The sequence below is a fragment of the Tachysurus vachellii genome, chromosome 2 (assembly GCF_030014155.1).
Source record: "Tachysurus vachellii isolate PV-2020 chromosome 2, HZAU_Pvac_v1, whole genome shotgun sequence".
Taxonomy (NCBI): domain Eukaryota; kingdom Metazoa; phylum Chordata; class Actinopteri; order Siluriformes; family Bagridae; genus Tachysurus; species Tachysurus vachellii.
The window spans coordinates 2,095,528-2,116,802 of record NC_083461.1 but is presented as its reverse complement, the minus strand read 5'-3'; the positions used below and the strand labels follow the sequence as shown (position 1 = coordinate 2,116,802).

At 42.3% G+C, this 21,275-nt stretch overlaps 1 protein-coding gene across 1 annotated transcript; it reads left to right on the top strand.

The window, feature by feature from the left end:
* Positions 1–3,919: 3,919 nt before the first annotated feature.
* On the top strand, positions 3,920–19,447 carry LOC132858771 (legumain-like). Its single transcript, XM_060889233.1, has 13 exons — positions 3,920–3,991; positions 4,120–4,217; positions 5,346–5,427; positions 5,527–5,612; positions 15,510–15,585; positions 15,736–15,798; positions 16,810–16,873; positions 16,970–17,104; positions 17,194–17,291; positions 17,433–17,642; positions 18,206–18,361; positions 19,229–19,296; positions 19,402–19,447. The coding sequence occupies exons 1-13, from the start codon at positions 3,920–3,922 to the stop codon at positions 19,445–19,447; spliced, it is 1,254 nt and encodes a 417-aa protein (XP_060745216.1).
* The last annotated feature ends 1,828 nt before the right edge of the window (positions 19,448–21,275 follow it).

The window sequence follows — 21,275 nt, the reverse complement described above, 5'->3', positions numbered from 1 at the left end:
TGGCTGGTAGCTGAGTACACACTGAAATGGCGTTAAGCCAGTGGTTTGTTGCCTCAGGGAGTTCTGTGCATACTCAGCCCATGGGAGGAACTGACCCCAGGTGTCCTGGTGGAGTTGACAGAATGCTCTGAGGAATTTACTGATGTATTGGATCTTCCTTTCAGCCTGACCATTAGATTGAGGATGATATCCGGAGGAGAGACTGACTAGAAGTTTTCTTACTTCTTAGGTAAATAAATCATTGTACAATGGCCTCATTTCTGATCTTCTTGATGCAGTCCAATGAATAAAATCTATTGCTATATGTGAATTTGAAGCACATACATGGAAGACTGACTCCATTTCACAGGGTAATGCCAAAGCAGATGCAGCAGCAGCAAAAAAAAAAAAATCCTCTGTGTATAAAGAAACTTTGTGTATTTTGAAAATATGAACTCCCACAGATGACCTTGAGGATCTTCATGCATGTTTCACAGCAGAAGAAAGAGCAGGTTTGGTACTGTACAGCCCCAATGACAAACCATGCTTGCCAAATAAATTGTTTCCTTACTACAATAAGTTGATTCATGAGTAAGACCATGCATCAAAAGGAGGGAGGTACGCCAGTATCTACGGATATCGGTACACCAAGGGCTCCCAAATATTTTGTGAGCGATGCTGTGTTATTGTGCATCTTTCACAAATAAATAAGCAGGTGAAGGAGACACTGCCTAAGGTGACTGGATGGTGGTGAAGGATTTCAGGAGGAAAAGCTGGAGAGCCAGGCAGTGGCGTGGGTCCTGACGTTCTTTCTTGCTCCTTTTAGCAGCTGTAGTTTGCTGATTTTTCTCTTGGTGCTGCCACAAGCTAACAATAGCTAACATGAATCCACGTCGCTCTCTTTGCAACCTTCAACGCAGTCTGCATGGTCAGAAGTACGTGAAAAGCCACTGCCTGGCTCACGTAAAGTGTCTGAGTCAGAAGAAAACCCTGATATATCACAGCTTGCTCAGAGAAAAAGCAGCTTCATCTGAACCCGCAGGACAAGGAGACACACACCTCACACACTGAGAGAGTAACACATATAGGCAGACACCTACGACAGCAGACGACTCTGAGTGCGTAGTATTATGTACTGACTATGACACCAGTTTCTTACACACACACACAGAGTTAGAAGCTTCTGTTAGGATGAGGAGCCCTCGGGACTGACTTACTCAGACTGATCCAGACCCAGACAAAGGCGAATGCGGACAGTAGAGACTGTGACTTTCAAAGAAGTTACAGCTTTTGCCTTTAATTGCTTTTTTATGTACAGTTCCTGTCCCCATATTGTCCACTGAAGAACATGTATTTTATGAAGCATTCATGGAAACCTTATAGGGGAAATGATGCGCTGAGGTGAGATTGTATGTGATCAAGCTTAGCTTTACGAATATATGAATATACTCATGATTGATTGATTAACTATACAGTTATTTAGACTTTTTAAAGCTTAGATCTTTGTTACTGATTAATTATGTCGCTTTGTAGAAGCCAACATTCTGTTTTCCTATTTAAGCTTAGACAAAAATAATAAAATTTAATGCGGCTTAGGGCTTTCGAGCCACATGCACCAAATTCGGATATGTTGTAGACGCTGGTCTGAAGTTTGTTACTATGATTTTTATAAGTGATCCGAGTACCGGAACTTCCGGTACCGGGTCTCAAAGTGGCCTTTTTTCCCATAGACTCCCATTATAAAATTTGGAGGTTTATAACTCTGCAAGCTTTCGAAGTATCTACACCAAACTCGGCCAGCTCCTTTAGGGTGAGACTCTGAACAAAGGTTTAAATTGGTGTATCAACTGGCCTTTCGGTTGTCCCGCAGCCCCGCCCCCAAAATATGCAAAATCAAAAAACTTTTTACAACATGGACATGTGACATATCAAAACACTCAGAACAATGAGGCGAACTTCCTCACGTTTATTCGAATGACTTCACATGCTCGTCTCCACTCCAAATGCCTCCAAATGTTTTGGCACCCTATTTTTCTGTCCACTTGCCTCCAAAAGTAACACTGACCCTTATGTTCACTCGTCTCCAAAAAGCACCGGCCTTTGCGAATACTTGCCTCATCAAAGCCAACGTCAAAGTTGGTCGCGACGAACTTTACAAATCTAGTTATTATTAAAATTCTGTATATTGTCCCAGGGCCAAAAGGAGGGAATTGTGATGGAAATTTTTACTAAAAAGAATGATTTTTAATCCCACTCTGTGTATATAATGATTTATAATCCCACTCTGTGTTTATAATGATTTATAATCTCACTCTCTGTGTGTCACCCAGATGAGGATGAAGTTCTTTTTTCAGTCTGGTTCCTCTCAAGGTTTCTTCATATGATCTCAGGGACTTTTTCTTCCACACATTTGCCTCGGGCTTCCTCATTAGGGATACATTTTAATTTAATTTTAAAATGTTATCATTGTTAATATATTATATTATTATTATTATTATTAGGTGACTTGTACATGAAGAGTGACACTTGATAATAAAGGTGATTAAGAAAGTAAAAGAGTGGAATGAGTTTGATTGCGAAAATAAATCTTTAGATTAGATTATATCAGTGTCTGAGCCTCACATTTCTGACACATAGCTTTACATGTAGACTCTTGACACTGACAATAAAGTGCACTGTATGTGGTTTATACACTTTGAGAGACTCAGAGTGTTGAGTTATACAGCATCGCCACGAGTCAGTGTGTTTCAGTTCGGTTTAATGACTCGGCTTTGTGTTTGATGCATTTTTGAGATTCAAAATCAAAACCTGCTGATAGCTTGGGAGATAAAGTGAAAGTGGATCATTTTCTGGATATAAAAACTCCTGACGCACCTTTTCAGGACACTCGCTTACTCTCAGGCTGAGCTGAAACCATCACGGGAGAGAAAACAGGTAAGAATCAACACATTGATTCAGCACCAATCATTTCATCTTTATGTTTCAGATGAACGGTCACTTGTACCAGCAGCTCATTTACTGTGTGTGATGTAAGTAATAAACACTGTGTGTTGGTGTTACAGTAAAATAATGACAGGTGAAGGCTGGGTGTGATTTATTGTCTAATAACTGCGTTTCATTCCTCTCGTTCCACTGCAGTTTATCACTTACTACATTTTTTATTTATCAAAATACCTTTTTAACAATTTAGAGTTGTGGAACATCCACGAAACGAGTTAGTTCCTGTTCTCAAATTCGTTCTCTCAGCTACAGTGGGGTGAAAAAGTATTTGCCCTCCTGTTAAAACATAACTGTGGTTTATCACACCTGAGTATAATGTCTCTAGCCACACACACCCAGGCCTGATTACTGACACACCTGTTCACTATCAATAAATCACTTAAATAAGATCTGAGTGACAAAGTGATGTAGACCAAAAGATCCTCAAAAGCTACATCATGCCGAGATCCAAAGACATTCAGGACCAAATGAGAAAGAAAGTAATTGAGATCTAACTTCAAGTTAATAAGACAAAAAATTACAGCTTTTGTTATTAAGGAACTGTAAAGAAGTGTAAACTCATCTGTCCTGAAGATGTGGGAAAACTGGAGAGTTGCAGCTTCACACAGCGATGATGTTCCACATCACAAATTCTCACACACACACACACACACACACACATTCACACACTTATACACACAAACACACACACACACACACACACATTCACACATGCATTCTCTCTCTCTCACACACACACACATTCACACACTTATACACACACACATACTGTATACACACACACATACACACACATTCTCTCTTTCACACACACACATACACACACATTCTCTCTCTCACACACACACACACACACACACACATACACACACATTCTCTCTCACACACACACATTAATCAGTTTTGGTTTTGTCTCTTCTCTGCTTTATAGAACAACGTCATGGCCAGTAAGAGTAAACAGTGGGTTCTCCTGGCAGCAGGTTCTAAAGGATGGGAAGACTACAGTGTCCAGGTGAGAATATCAAACACATTTGGTGTTAGATGTTGTGCAGACGTGATGCAGATATGTTACACAGTATGAGTCTATTTTTAATTGTTTTTATATGTATAGATCAGTAAAATGATCAATTTCTGTTGTAGGCCAACGTGTGTCACGCTTACCAGGTGATGCACCGTAACGGCATTTCAGATGATCAGATTGTGGTGATGATATATGATGATATCGCTTATAATCAGCAGTGAGTATCGTGCTCGAGATTAGAATAATAACTCCGATTACACAAGGCAAGTTTTCTTTTTATAGGTTGTGTAAATGTGTGATTTTCTTTTATTATGTAATTGTACAGTTTTAGTATTGTTTTGTTGTTGTTTTTAAATTTTCATCCTGTGGTTTATTTTCATCATGATATCATGTAAATCAATGGTTCTCAACCGGAAAAGGGTGGCTTGCCCCCTTCAGGTTGGTGGGGAGCTCCTGCCTCAGGTGGAGGAGTTTAAGTATCTTGGGGTCTTGTTCACGAGTGAGGGGAGGATGGAGCGGGAGATCGACAGACGGATCGGTGCATCTTCTGCAGTGATGCGGTCGATGTACCGGTCTGTTGTGGTGAAGAAGGAGCTGAGCCGCAAGGCGAAGCTCTCTATTTACCAGTCGATCTACGTTCCTACCCTCACCTATGGTCATGAGCTTTGGGTCATGACCGAAAGGACAAGATCCCGGATACAGGTGGCTGAAATGAGTTTCCTCCGCAAGGTGGCTGGGCGCTCCCTTAGAGACAAGGTGAGGAGCTCGGTCACCCGGGAGGAGCTCAGAGTAGAGCCGCTGCTCCTCCACATCGAGAGGAGTCAGCTGAGGTGGCTTGGGCATCTGTTTCGGATGCCTCCTGGACGCCTCCCTGGGGAGGTGTTCCGGGCATGTCCAACCGGGAGGAGGCCCCGGGGAAGACCTAGGACACGCTGGAGGGACTATGTCTCTCGGCTGGCCTGGGAACGCCTCGGTATTCCCCCGGAAGAGCTGGAGGAAGTGTCTGGGGAGAAGGAAGTCTGGGCGTCCCTGCTTAGACTGCTGCCCCCGCGACCCGGCCCCGGATAAGCGGTAGAAAATGGATGGATGGATGGATATCATGTAAATAATCCCACAATGCATCAGACATTACAGTATTGTACAGTACAGTGATGTTCCAGTTGTCTGACTCATGTGATGTAATTATATTTTTATTTATTCTATTCTTCATATTCAGAAATTCTGTATCTTATGTATAATTATATAATGAATATATAATAATAATTATGTATAAATAAATAGAATAAATAGAATAATATAATAATTAGAGTATTATTTTAGTTGTATATGTTATATTTGTGTTCAGAAATCCAAGTCCTGGAAACATCATCAACGTACCAAACGGCCCAAACGTTTACCCCGGGGTTCTAAAGGACTACACCGGAGAGGTAATGTGTTCTGTAATAAATAAATAAATAAATAAATACTCTGATGGGGTTATTAAGTTTTTTGGAGTGGAGTTGATGGTTTTAACGGTTCATTATTAGGATGTTTCAGCTGAAAACTTTCTGGCCATTCTGCGTGGAGATTCGGCTGCTGTCAAAAAATCAGGACCAAAAAAAGTAATACGAAGGTAGAAATCATCTCCATTCTTTTTCTTCACCAATTCTATGTATAATTCAGATGACTATTTACGAGTTAATAAGATCCTTTAAGGGAAAGATGGAGAGAGGGAAAGGGGGATTACGGAGTGCATCAGAAATGTGTTTTCTGCACCATGGAGATTCTCCTCATAAAGACAGAAGATTGTGTTAGTTTCCCAAGTCGAGTTTTCTGTCCTCTTTACCTTATTTGTTTGAGTCTGTGTGAGTGTGGCAGGATAGTTTACTGTTGTGACGTCAGGTAGTAATAGCCTATCTGAGAGCGCCGCTGCGTATAAAGGAGGGTGTCCGGTTCATGGTGATTGAATGCGCGTTATTTTGAGGTGCTCTTCCGGTTTCCGGTTCCGTGCTTCAACAGAGGCCGCTGGGTGTTAATGGTGCGGCTAGCTGCACGGCGGTTCAGCTTTGTTCCAGTTACTTTCAGTTGCCTGGGAGGTAAGAGGCTGTTAGCAGCATGGCTACGCTGTTTTGTTGTGGTCGTACAATAGGCTAATGCCGCACGTATGCTTTATTGTAGTGTTTCGCAACGGAAAGAAAAGGTTCAAAAAAAAAAAACAATCTCTGTTGTGACAGACTGTCTACCCCCAGGTATGTGAGCTTGTTTTATCTATTTTTATGTGAGACGCTAGGCTAAATGCCAGGGGTGTAGTGTTAATTGCTTTATTTCCCCAGTCAGTGTTATTTCGTCACCCGATGTTCATCCATATCCGGTTTATTACTGAACCAGTACTGTATCTGTGATTTGGTGTGGCAGACGGCTATTTCTCCGGTATGCACTAGCCTTTTATTTAAGGGTTTTTCTGTGGGTTTTAGATTGTGTTTTTTTTTTCAAATGCACTTACTTAATGTGCATAATATTTTCTGTTAGGTTCCGGGGAATTCCTGCTGTATGTGCAGTTGATGCTGCACCTTGTTCCCGGGACAACGCTGCTGTTTTGTTCCATGTTAATTTTTTGGTGTTTTGTGTTAAATTGCTTTGCTCCTCGCTAAATTGCTCCCTTTTGGTAATTGTTTATTTTTGGTTTCGGTTTTGTTTCTTGATTTATAGCCACACTGTTACTTTTTCTCTGACACTGTTATTTGTGCTCTAAATCCTACCTTGAGGTAGGAAGTCTTTTTGCTGAAGTCAGTGTGGTAATTACTTATTTTGTTACTTCATTTAATTGCTTTGTCCTGATATCTAATTTATATATTTTTTTGGATTGGTTTATACTCCCTCCTGGGTTTTGTAAACCTTTCACTCTTTTTGTTTTGTTTATTTGGTTTTCTTTGGTTGAGCATTGTCAATTTTAACATGTATTGTTTCTTTTGTTTTGTGTACTCTCTGCAGGAGCTGTAGGCCAAAAGGCCGAGAGGCCTGACTTTCCCTCTTTTCGAGTGTGTTTCTGTGCACCGTGTGCTGTGTGACCACCGACAGAAATTTCACTGAGCACTGAGTGAGTGTGTTGTGATTGAGCACATGCATGGTGTGGATATTTAAACCTACTTCTGTTTCAGCCTGCCTTGTGCCGATCAGCTGCAGCCCTGCATGAGCTTTTGATTTTCCTTTTTTTTGTTTATTCTGAAATTTTATTTTGTGAGTTATTAATAAATTAAATTCTATTTTTGTACCCACGTCTCCTGCTCATTTATTAATTGGTAGAACGAATTTGTGCTCCTTATCGTATTGTGAGGTGATTCATATTTCCCTGGGTGAAAGTCCCAGGGTGGCGTAGTCTGTCATTTACATATTTAGGTTTGCATATTGTGCTTTCTGTCCATTTACCACTCCGTCACATTCTGGCGTAGTCGGCAGGATCTACTTTTGCGCAGGGACGTGGGTTCGTTTAGAATTGAGTTGCATTTTTGTGGTTTTTTTTTTCTTTTTTTTTTTTTTCTTTTTCCCGCCATCTTTAGGAACAAAACAGCAGTGTATATCCTTTGAGGACTTTCTTTCATCTCTCCCTTGAGTTGGCTTGGTGTCCTCCCCTGGCCTATTTTTCTACTTGGTCTAGCAGTGAGTGTTACATATTTAACCAGCTATGGATGAAGATGTGCAGGAGCTTAGGGAGCTTGTAGCCCAATTGAGGGCCGATAACGAAAGACTTAGACAAGAACAAGCCCCTGTTACCCCAGGTCTCAGTACAGCCCCTCTTATGGCTACTACGACGCCTTCCGCTACACATCAACCTGTGGGTCCCGGTGCATTGGTAACTGAGAGATTTGTTTTTGTGCCCAGGGATAGGAAATGTCCGAAGTTTAGTGGCCGGTCAGGCATTGTTATTAGCGAATGGGTTGAGGAGGCCCAAGCATGTATGCGTGCTCGTCATTTGTCTATGGCTGATCAAGCCTTTTTCCTTTTTGACCATCTAGAAGGGGAGGCACGGGATGAGATTCGGTACCGTTCTGATGCAGAACGTGGAGATCCAGACAAGATAATTCAGGTTTTGAGAGAGTTGTATGGGTGCTCTTTGTCTTATGTAGCTCTGCAGCAGGCCTTTTTCTCTAGGGGGCAGCAGGAGGGGGAGACTCTATTGGAATTCTCCCTCGCCCTGATGGGCCTCCTAGAGAAAGTAAAGCAGCAGGCGCCCCATGCCATACCAAATGCAGAAGTTTTGTTACGTGATCAGTTTGTCGAGCATGTTCTTGATATTAGTCTTCGTCGCGAGCTTAAACAGTTAGTCCGTCGTCAGCCTACTTCAACACTTTTGGAGGTTCGCAGTGAGGCCATTCGGTGGGAACGGGAGGGAATGCCCGGGGGTGCAAGGGGGCGTAGTCAATCTGTTCCATTGGCTTATGGGATTCAATATGCCGTGCAGAGTGAGTCACGGGTAGGTGTGGCCAGCTCTCCGTCCAAATCTGAGTTAGCTGAATTGAGGGAGATGTTAAAGCTACAGCAGGAGCAGCTAAATCAGCTTACCCAAGGTTTTGCTCGTTTACAAGCCCCCCATTCACGTAGTCGATCCCCACGTTATGGCCCTGTAGTTTGTAGAAGATGTCAACAGCCTGGTCATTTTGCTCGGGAGTGCGATGGGGAACGAGTCCCTCCTCGCTCACATTTGTCCACCACTGTTCCATCTTCAACTGGGGGTAGGCAGCCTTGTCCTACACAGCCGTCGGAAAACTAGCCCCCACCGAACTGCAGAGCCACAGCTCGGTTGGGGAGCCTTTCGGCTCAGATATCGTACGCAGCCCTAGTTCAGTATCTCGTTTAGTGTCAGCTTGTCCTCATCTTAATGTTCTGATTGGGGGGGTCAAAGTGCCCTGCTTGATAGACACTGGGTCTATGGTGTCTACCATTACTGAGAGCTGGTTCCTTGAACATTTTGAATCATGGGGGCAGGAGCGACTTAAGTCTTGTCAGTGGTTGCGATTAACTGCTGCTAATGGTCTCACGATTCCCTATATTGGTTACATGGAACTCGATGTGGAGCTCTGTGGCAAATTGGTGTCAAATTGCGGGGTGCTTGTTGTCCGGGATGTTCCTGATAGGGCGGCTGTACATGCCCCTGGTGTTTTAGGGATGAATGTCCTTAGTCGTTGCTACCGGGAACTTACCGGGCAGCATGGGGCGGCCCTTTTTGATTCACCTGCTGTGTTGCAGGCGCCTAGTTTTGTTATACAGGCATTACAGCATTGTCGTCAAGTTAACACCCAGTCCTCTGTTGATCGCGTGGGTCAGGTGCGGGTGCGGGGGCGTGAGGTTTGTCGGGTTGCTGGTGGAACAATGAAGCTCGTAGCAGCCACTTGTTCAGAAAGCTACTCTGGTGGTACATTATTGTTTGAACCCCCGGAATCAGGCCTACCTGCAGGCTTATTGGCTTCCCCTGCACTCCTTCAAGTGACCCGGGGCACTGTGTATATACCAGTGGTGAATGTAGGTACTACTGATGTTGTACTGTATCCTAAAGCATCATTAGGCACCCTAAATAGTGTGTTTATCATCAGCTTGCCAGAAGGTATTTCTGAAGGGAGATCAATGACAGCTACTGTTAGTTCACAGGCTTCTTCGACAGGCTCTACAGTGCAGGAGCAGATTAGCGCTATCGATCTGTCCGTTCTGTCGGGGGAAGATCAATCTCGGGTTCGGGCCCTGCTTCAGACGTACCAGTTTGTGTTTGCAGCTCATGATGCAGATTTGGGGTGTACTACTCTCCTGTCACATGATATTCCCCTCCTAGATAATGACCCTGTCCGACAACGTTATCGGCGGATACCTCCTTCAGAGTATGAGGTGGTAAAGGCGCATATTAATCAACTGCTGGAGGCACAAGTAATCAGGGAGAGTTGCAGCCCTTATGCCTCTCCCATTGTTTTGGTTAAGAAGAAAGATGGTAGTCTACGAATGTGTGTAGACTATCGTCAATTGAATTCTAAAACTAGAAAGGACGCTTTCCCTTTGCCTCGCATCGATGAGTCATTGGATGCCTTGGCAGGGGCCCGCTGGTTTTCCACTATGGATTTGGCCAGTGGGTACAATCAGGTCCCTGTCACAGAGGTTGACCGGCCCAAGACTGCTTTTTGTACCCCTTTTGGCTTATTCGAGTGGAATCGAATGCCGTTTGGACTTTGTAACGCTCCTAGTACCTTTCAGCGGTTGATGGAGAGGTTGTTTGGTGACCAACAATGTCAGTCTCTACTCCTGTATTTAGATGACATTGTGGTGTTTTCTTCCTCAGTGGACCAACATTTGGAGCGGTTGGAAATGGTCTTGAGCCGGTTAGGTAATCAGGGCCTTAAGGCGAAGTTAGGAAAGTGTGCATTCTTTCAACCTGAGGTAAAATATTTGGGGCATGTGGTGTCATCTCATGGGGTTGCAACAGACCCAAGTAAGATTGAGGTAGTGGCGCAGTGGCGGACCCCAACTAGTGTTTCAGAGGTGCGGTCTTTTCTTGGCTTTGCCAGTTACTACCGCCGGTTTGTAGAGGGGTTTGCTAAGATGGCAGCCCCTCTGCATAAGCTGGTGGCTGAGTTGGCAGGTAATAGATCTAGGAAACGAGGGGAGCAGTGTTTTGTTAGTGCCTGGACTGAACCTTGCCAGAGTAGTTTTGAGGCATTAAAAGGTAAATTGACCACTGCCCCTGTTCTTGCCTATGCCGATTTTTCCCTGCCTTTTGTTTTGGAGGTGGACGCCAGTTATAGTGGGTTAGGGGCAGTTCTTTCCCAAGAACAAGGAGGTAAGGTGCGGCCTATTGCCTATGCTAGCCGCAGTCTTAGGCCTACTGAGCGCAATATGTCTAACTATAGCTCGATGAAATTAGAGTTTTTGGCGCTCAAGTGGGCCATGACTGAGAAATTTCGGGAGTATTTGCTGGGACATAAATGCGTGGTCTTTACCGACAACAACCCTCTTAGCCACTTGAAGACAGCAAAACTTGGGGCAACTGAGCAGCGCTGGGCAGCGCAACTTGCTGCTTTTGATTTTGAGGTGAAATATCGCTCAGGCAGAAGTAACAAAAATGCAGATGCCCTGTCGAGGCAGCACCCAACGGACCATAGTGTGGTGGAAAGTTTGCTTCCAGGTACTGAAATTCCCCTCCCTGTTAAGCAAACTGGGGGTGTGGAGTCCATCTTTCAAGCAACGCAAGCAGTGGTTACTGTTTTACCGAGTCACTCTGCAGTGGATTTGGGTACACTGCAAACAGCAGACCCCGTTATTGAGGAGGTTTGGTCATGTTGGAAGAAAAAATCATACCCTGGAGTGGAGGAACATAGACGGTTGTCCAAGGCCAGTTTAATCTTGCTCCGCCAGTGGGATCGCTTGGTAGAGAGGGATGGGTTGCTCTATCGCCGTGTGTTCCGCCCTGATGGGGGGGAGGAGGTCCTCCAGTTGGTTTTGCCTGCCGTTTTAAAATCTGAGGTTCTGACGCACCTTCATCAGGAGCATGGGCATCAGGGTATCGAGCGCACCACAGAGCTGGTACGCCAGCGATGTTACTGGCCTGGTATGTCCAATGAGATAATGCAGTGGTGCCAGGAGTGCGAAAGGTGTCAGTCTGCTAAAACCGTACAGCCCATGGCACGGAGTTTTATGGGCCATTTAATGGCCTCAAGGCCAAATGAAATACTGGCAATTGATTTTACTGTGCTTGAGCCTTCTCGTGCAGGGTTGGAAAATATCCTGGTCATGACCGATGTTTTTACCAAATACACTCTGGCTTTTCCTACTCGGGACCAACGGGCTGAGACAGTGGCCCAGGTGCTTGTTGTGGAGTGGTTTTATAAGTTTGGGGTCCCTGGTCGGATTCATTCCGATCAGGGTCGCAATTTTGAGTCCTCCCTTATTCGGCAGCTCTGTAACCTGTACAAGGTTGAAAAGTCTCGCACTACTCCGTATCACCCCGCCGGCAATGGCCAGTGTGAGCGTTTTAATAGAACTCTGCATAACCTCCTCCGCACTTTGCCTGTGACTAGGAAGAGGGATTGGGTGTCCTGCCTCCCTCAGGTGCTCTTCTTTTATAACACCACTCCACATCAAGCGACTGGGGAGTCTCCACATTTTTTAATGTTTGGACAAGAACCACGGCTCCCAGTCGACTTTCTGTTGGGTAGAAACAGGAGACCGTGCTGGGTAATACCCATGAGTGGGTTCTGGAACATAAAAGGAGGCTCCATGTTGCGTTTGAGGGTGCACGTGAGAGGTTGAAGACTGCTGCAGAACGACGTAAGTTCCATCATGATCAGCACGTTCGGTCTACACCGCTGGCGGAGGGGCAGTTGGTTTATCTCCGGGAGCTGGGCACGAGGGGTCGCCATAAGATCCAGGATCTGTGGAGCCCCGTGGTGTACCAAGTGCTGAAGGCCCCTAAAGAGGGGGGTGCTGTTTATACGATTGCTCCAGTTGATGAACTGAGTAAGGTAAAGCATGTACATCGTTCCCTGTTAAAAACCAGGATCCGTAGGGATGCTCCAGTTCATGCCCCCCCTGATGACCTCCCGCCTGAAGAAGTGTTGTCCTTGGACGAGGATGAGACAGATGACGGGGAGTTGTGGGTGGTAGTACCCGAAACCCTCCAAGTTCCGCCTAGATCTGTTCCCAGAGATTTAGTCTCTGTTTTGCCGGTGTCTCAGGTTGCATGCATACCTTCCAGCACAGGGTCTAGGGCCTCAGAAGCCCCGAGTCAGTCATGTTCAGTAGGGACCAGTCTTCCATCTGGGTCAGTGTCCCCGACTCGGTCCGATGGTAATGGGACCGCACTGCGAAGGACCAGGAGAGCTACAGCGGGCCAGCACTCCAATGTTCATCATCTCCCACGAGCAGCAGGGGAAGTAAATAGTGGGGTGGTGGCCCCACCAGAATCTATTTCGAATGGGATATCTGTGCTCTTTAGACCATGGGATTAATTACATTCTTTAAAGTATGTGGTTTATCGCCGGGGCGACGATACAAAGTAGGGGGTAGATTGTGGCAGGATAGTTTACTGTTGTGACGTCAGGTAGTAATAGCCTATCTGAGAGCGCCGCTGCGTATAAAGGAGGGTGTCCGGTTCATGGTGATTGAATGCGCGTTATTTTGAGGTGCTCTTCCGGTTTCCGGTTCCGTGCTTCAACAGAGGCCGCTGGGTGTTAATGGTGCGGCTAGCTGCACGGCGGTTCAGCTTTGTTCCAGTTACTTTCAGTTGCCTGGGAGGTAAGAGGCTGTTAGCAGCATGGCTACGCTGTTTTGTTGTGGTCGTACAATAGGCTAATGCCGCACGTATGCTTTATTGTAGTGTTTCGCAACGGAAAGAAAAGGTTCAAAAAAAAAAAACAATCTCTGTTGTGACAGACTGTCTACCCCCAGGTATGTGAGCTTGTTTTATCTATTTTTATGTGAGACGCTAGGCTAAATGCCAGGGGTGTAGTGTTAATTGCTTTATTTCCCCAGTCAGTGTTATTTCGTCACCCGATGTTCATCCATATCCGGTTTATTACTGAACCAGTACTGTATCTGTGATTTGGTGTGGCAGACGGCTATTTCTCCGGTATGCACTAGCCTTTTATTTAAGGGTTTTTCTGTGGGTTTTAGATTGTGTTTTTTTTTCAAATGCACTTACTTAATGTGCATAATATTTTCTGTTAGGTTCCGGGGAATTCCTGCTGTATGTGCAGTTGATGCTGCACCTTGTTCCCGGGACAACGCTGCTGTTTTGTTCCATGTTAATTTTTTGGTGTTTTGTGTTAAATTGCTTTGCTCCTCGCTAAATTGCTCCCTTTTGGTAATTGTTTATTTTTGGTTTCGGTTTTGTTTCTTGATTTATAGCCACACTGTTACTTTTTCTCTGACACTGTTATTTGTGCTCTAAATCCTACCTTGAGGTAGGAAGTCTTTTTGCTGAAGTCAGTGTGGTAATTACTTATTTTGTTACTTCATTTAATTGCTTTGTCCTGATATCTAATTTATATATTTTTTTGGATTGGTTTATGCTCCCTCCTGGGTTTTGTAAACCTTTCACTCTTTTTGTTTTGTTTATTTGGTTTTCTTTGGTTGAGCATTGTCAATTTTAACATGTATTGTTTCTTTTGTTTTGTGTACTCTCTGCAGGAGCTGTAGGCCAAAAGGCCGAGAGGCCTGACTTTCCCTCTTTTCGAGTGTGTTTCTGTGCACCGTGTGCTGTGTGACCACCGACAGAAATTTCACTGAGCACTGAGTGAGTGTGTTGTGATTGAGCACATGCATGGTGTGGATATTTAAAACTTCTTCTGTTTCAGCCTGCCTTGTGCCGATCAGCTGCAGCCCTGCATGAGCTTTTGATTTTCCTTTTTTTTGTTTATTCTGAAATTTTATTTTGTGAGTTATTAATAAATTAAATTCTATTTTTGTACCCACGTCTCCTGCTCATTTATTAATTGGTAGAACGAATTTGTGCTCCTTATCGTATTGTGAGGTGATTCATATTTCCCTGGGTGAAAGTCCCAGGGTGGCGTAGTCTGTCATTTACATATTTAGGTTTGCATATTGTGCTTTCTGTCCATTTACCACTCCGTCACATGAGTATTAATATAGCCATAAAACAGTAAAACCTTGTCATCACAAGTTGCTGCTCTAAAACTGCTCACTTGGCTCAACTGCTGTGTTTATTATGATCAGCGTTTGTGTCTTTTGAGTGAAACACGGCGTTCTCTGATATTATAAATCATTATAAACACTGAGAGTGGGATTATAAATCATAATTAAACCTACATGGCTGTTAGGCTGGTCGCTTAGCAACTGGAACCCAATCATAATCCAAACCGTGAGTGAAAACCTGATATCAGGTGAAAACCAGGACGCAGAGACACTTAACACAAACGGCTCGGTAGATACAGTCAGGAGACTAAACACTGAACATCACAGAAGTGTGTGTCGTAGCGAGGGGGAAATACGACACACTGAAGTCTGATACAGAGGAACCAACGTCTGGTCGACTACAGGACAAAGTTGAGACAAGAAAGATGAGAAAGCTGTGAAAGATAACAGAAGCTGCTCGGGTGATGAAGCACAGAGCTGAACTTTTTTCCTCACCGACGTGAAAGCGTGAGACGAGCCGTTATTTAAAGAGGTCACGCGCCGGATTTATCCAATCAGGATGTAGATACGTGAATATGTAAATAAGAAGAAGGTTGCAGCAGGTTTAGGAATGTAGAGTGTAGAGAAACATCAGATTGTGAAGAGCCAGGATTCAGTGTTAACTCCAGGGAAAGTAGGAGCAGTGTGAAACCTCAGACTACACAAACACACCGTCATGTTTACACCGGTTTATAATCACACACGGACACGGATCAGTGTGAGGAACTCTAAAATGTGTGAAGGCTTTCTTTTGTACTGTATCATTAGTTGTTATGGGATCAGTGATGTGAGGACTCTAGATGATAAAGAGCTCATCTTCACTCCAGAATAAACGTCACATAATATCTGTTTTCTCTTTCAGTGTTGAAAATGATTCGATCTTCATCTACTTATCAGATCATGGAAATAAAGGAATATTTCACTTTCCTAACTCCACTGTAAGTTCAGTACATCGTGTCCTCTCGTGCGTCCGAGCCGTATTCTGAGCTCCGACAGTAACGTCGCTGTGTGTCTCGATCAGATCTTTCTGATCCTTCACTCCTCAGTTCATGAATCAACTTTTATTTTTTATCTTGTTTCTGTTCCAGCTTTATGCACATGATCTCATTAGCACAGTGAAGGCCATGTCAGAGAATCACAAGTTCTCTAAGGTATGTGTTTTAACTCTTAAAGGACATTTCAGCACAGCTCTGTATCTAAAAGTGTTATTACCTGACAAATCAAGCTCAATACAAATCAAGGTCCTGAGCATCACTCTATCTGAAAAACAGCTTTAAAAAACATTCAGTCGAAGCCAAGGTCAAAATATCAGATATCAGAAATCACATCAAATAAAGATAAGAACAAGCACAGACTCGAACTGGGCGGTTTCGTTATAACTGAAGAGTTCATGTGCTTTGTATCAAGTAGAAACAGGAAGTGAGTGAAATAACAACAGCGGAAGTCCAGAACTTTGGTGAGGCGCCCTCTGTTGGTCAAGAGAGGAAACAAACAGGTGTAGCTGATAGTCTCCTTCGTGCTAGTGTCCTGTGTTTTAGTTCCTTTCTCTCTATTCCTTTGAAAATAAACAGCACAGATTATAGCACAGCTCTATCTGGATTCTGATTGGTCAGATGCAGTTCTGATTATTTTCCTATAACGGTGCTGACCCTAATCGTTTTATTTACCTTATTACCTTATAGCTATACCATAATTAATTAAACATTGATTGTAATATTTATGCTAATATTTTTATTTAGTTACATTTAATATTCAGATATCATCCTGTCACTCAGATCAGTCACCATCACCTTCATTTGGTGAAACATTCCATTATCCCGGGGTTAAAAGTGGGGTTAAATTCAGCACAGTGTAAAAAGTTCTTCAGAGTAAACGTCTTTATATACTCTGTGTGTGTGTGTGTGTGTGTGTGTGTGTGTGTGTGTGTGTGTGTGTGTGTGTGTGTAATGAGTAAATACATTAATTTAATAGACCCTCAGTGTTCATGTTTGTACTACGGAGCTCTCTTCATGTTTTCCCTCAGTGTGTCTCTCATTTATAAACCGTGAGAATGTTAATAATCCCACAAATCTTTTAAACCTTTATATTTTTGTGTCTTTACATGTGTTTGTGTTTTTGTGTGATTTTGCTGATCTTTTGTAAATCCTGGTCAACGTTTGCAGATGGTGATTTATTTGGAATCGTGTAATTCAGGGTCCATGTTGGATCATCTGTCTGAGAGCAGAGGTTCGTACCGTATCGATTTACTGACCAGTTCCAGCACTGACGTGTTCAGGTTCGTTCTTCTCACGTGATTGACAGCTCTTCATCCTTTCGTTTCAGTGTATGCGGTTTCTTCGTGCAGGCCTGATGAATACACCTACGCCTGTTTCTTTGACAAGAAAATGAATACCTTTCTTGCAGACATCTTCTCCTTTAACTGGCTGCACCACATGGACACAGTTAGTGTTTGTTTTTATTCTTCTTCTGACAAAAATTTCTGACATGTTTGTGAAGTATTCGATTTAGACATCGTTCATTTATCATCACCTTAAGGTGAAACCCACCGTCACTCGGAGAGCAGTTTTCCTACCTGGAGAAAAACGTGAGTAAGGATGCGAGGAAGGCGGGAGTGACTGAGACACCGTGTAACTATGGCGACAAGGTGTGTACAACAACAGTAACAAAGCTTATCTTCCATAACAAAACAAGTAATTAACGCTGGAAAATATTGTATTATTGATGAAAATAAAATAACAATATTTGGTGTAACGTCTGATTGTTTTCCTTCCTGCACGTTATTTAGAGCATGCTGAAGTTAATGTTGAGTGAATTTCTTGGAGAATCGTCCGTCTCCGTCAGCGAGGCCTCCACGCCTCGACCCCTGAACGTTCAAGTGTGTGACGTTGTAGAAACTACCGAAGTTCCACTGATCGTCCAAGAAAACAGGATTAAAAACGAACAGGACGCAGAAAAAAGACAAGCGCTGCAAAGACAATACGATGATCTTAAAGAAGTGAGTAAGTCACTTCCGCTTCTACAGAACTGAATCATTTCAGTCTGAATCGTGAATCGACTCAATCCTCACACTCACTGTGTCCAGACCCTGAGTCTTATTCACAAACATAACTCTAGAATGATAGACGTAATAAAGATGAAGCTGTGAAGACGTGATGTGGTGATGAGTGAAGAGTCTGATGATGATTTTTACTCCTTTTACACCACAACAATCTGACGATAACAAAAACATTTCATCTTGAATTAATTCCTGTTTTTAACCTACAGAAGTTGTAAGTGAATATAAGCAGCTTCAGTGTGTAACAGTAAAACTTTACAGTTGTGTCACATCACACATTTCTGCTCGGGGTCATGATGAAACTCCACCCATTATATACTTAACTCCGCCCCCTCATGCTACCTACATGTTAGATTGTTATTCAGTGATGATGTCAATGTCATTATCTCAGAAATTCTGGATGAATTAGATTTTATCATGTAACGTAAAAAGACATTTGTATTTTATAAACAGTCACTTTAAATGTCTTTATGATTAAATGTGTGTCATGATAACATTTGTAGAAGAGGAAGACTATGGATGAAGCACTGCAGAAGATTGCAGAGCAACTGAAAGCCCAACAAACTCTGAGGGAAAAACGTGAGGTGACTCGTACGTACGAGCTCAAAGTCGTGGCTGAACATTTTAAGAATAATCTCTTCAACTGGGAAAAGGAGCCGGTATGTTTGTATATATTTACATTTCAGACATAAAGACGAAATTAACCTTAATGTTAATGTTTCACTGCACAATGTTCAACAATAATAAGTAAATAATCTTCACTTTTATGTTGTGATTTTTCCAAAACAATAAACTGAATAATCCAAGACATGCTATCAGAAACCTGAAAACTGTGTAAAAGATGTTTAAAGATGAATCCTGTTGTGGTCCAAAGTTCTTCCATGTTTCTTTTGAGAACAATGATAATATGTAAATAATCCATTATGTACAGTACAGTACAGTATGTAGCTTTATTAAAAAAGTTAATTTTTTTAAATGATATAGTAATAATGTAATAGTTTGTACAGGTTGCAAAAACAACACATTTTACATTTAACGGCTTTTAAAGGTAGGAACTTGACCTCTAGTGAGAAAGTGATTTGACTCTGAATCGACTCACCTGCAAATAGAACATGGCTTTATTTCTGTTCTTTTTTTTTTTTTTTTTTTTTTTTTTGCTGAACTGAGCCAAAGGACTGTAGAGCTGCAGATATAATAATGGTGAAAATTTTGAAGTACGAACAAAACAAACAAATAAAAAAGAATCGATTTACTTTTTAACTTTTCTTTTGCTTTCAGCTTCTACTTTAAGAACTATTATTATTATTATTATTATTATTATTATTATTATTATTATTATTATTATTATTATTATTATTGTTGTTGTTGTTGTTGTAAAATTTTGTGGCTTGTTGTGTAGATGTGCAGATCATACTAACTTAGTCATCTCTCTCTCTCTCTCTGTCTGTCTCTCTGTCTCTCTCTCTCTCTCTCTCTCTCTCTCTCTCTCTGTCTCTCTCTCTCTCTCTCTCTCTCTCTCTGTACAGTTTGTTGTCACTCGTTCACACCTGCAGGTTTTAGTCAATCTGTGTGAGTTTGGGCTGAAAGTTGAAAGGTTTGTTGATGACTTTCACAATTTCATATTCAATTTAAATTAAAAATGTTCAGTCCATTCTAATTTTACTTCTAATTTAATTTCTACTTTGTTTATTTCCATCAGCATCACTGAAGCCATCACTCATGTGAGCCAAGAGATTACTTTTTAAAGAAATCACGCTCATTTTCTTTCACACTTTTTCTTACTTGTAATAAACTGAGGGCATTTTGTGTAGATCATCTTTTTAAAAACAACATTGTACGTTTTTCCCTTTTTTTTATTATGATGCTTTTCTAAGGACATATTAATCAACTTTTTAACTAAAATGACAATAACAACAAACCCTGTCAAACACCATAATAAAGAAACTGCAAAGAAAAAGGCTTATTTTTAAATATTTTTTTGTATTAAATTTTGCCTAAAATTAGATCTAAGACACTGACTGCCAGATCCGTGTTAATGGGCAATGTGCTGCAATACCGGTCCTGACCTCCAGGTGTCAGAAATTACATACACGTGAATTAATTCAGCAAAAGCAAGCAGGTTTTCATAATTTTAATGATTTTAAACAGCAGTAAACGCACAAATTAAATATCTGTAATGCTGCTTTTTTAATGAGAGAGTTCTAACATTTTTAATACAGAAATCACAGTTACATCAAGTATTACATGCAATCACAAATATATATGAGATATTACAGCATTAAAAATGTTACTTAATTAATTAATGTTACTTGTAACTAAAAAGTAAAAATAGTTTGTAAGTATACTTTGTACTTTGTTTGTACTGGGAGCCAAAAACCCCACTACAGCATCCACTAGGAACTGCACACCATACTACACATTATTCACACACATTCTATTTATAAATAAAAAAAATTAATTAATTAATAAATAAATAAATAATTAATAAATAATATGATTTTACTCTCACTAAAGGAGAATGGAGTTAGTCAACATGACATGAGAGCATTTCTGACAAACCTTCACTTTCAGTTCAGTTCCATACGCAGACACTCCCATCATACAGCTGACTGCAGCATGTTTATTAATTCTTTCTCCGTCATTAGCTTTAATTTTACTTGTGATAAGTGTTAATTAGCTCTCTGATGGAGAAGATTTCAGCTTTAGAGGTGTGAATCCAGACACTAGAGAGGGATAGCAATAGTAGTGTAGTTTCTGCAGGGGAAAATAAATATAGGCAGATACAGTAACCCACCAACAACGACATTAGAGCCTTCACAGTGGTTCGAATGGGTGGCAACTCTGTGACATAGTCGCAAAGCCAAAGCTTATGCTAAGGCTTGCCCACAGGGCACCACACCTCTTCGCTTCACATGTCTAATAGGTTTGATCTCATCAGTGAAACACCCGCTGAGAAACCTGAAAGTGCTCTGGTTATAGGAGACTCCATCTTAAGGCATGTGAAATCAGCTCAGACTTTAGGGGCTGCATCAGCACTGGGAACCGGACATACAGTAGCAGGTAATCTTAGGGTCTTAGGCAAGCATAGGTACTTTAAGGGAGCTTAGCAGGTAGGAGCTAATAATATACTGTACGCCTTCGTAAGTCAGGGACTACTAAAAGTTATAACGTAGAGGTGTGTAAATTAGCGAAGTCAATTTCCGATGCTGTAGTATGCTCTGGTCCCATCCCAATGCGGCGTGGCGATGTAGCTTACAGCAGGTTATGATGGCTGAACTGCTGGATGTCCAGGTGGTGCTCCAAAAACCATGTGGGCTTCATAGATAATTGGAGCACTTTTTAGGTCTGTTAGGATGGGACGATGTCCATCCCACTCGGGAAGGTGCTGCTCTCATTTCTTGCAGCATATCACATAGTTTAAGAGCAGTCCTAGTTAATCGGTGACAATCTGGAGCCAAGGCCAGGGACCTATTTAGTACCAGTTGAAATTATCACTGGACACTTGGGTTGTGGGCCCAGAAGATGATCACAATAAGGAACAGGGGAGTTGGAGTTTGCAGGCCTGACAGTTTG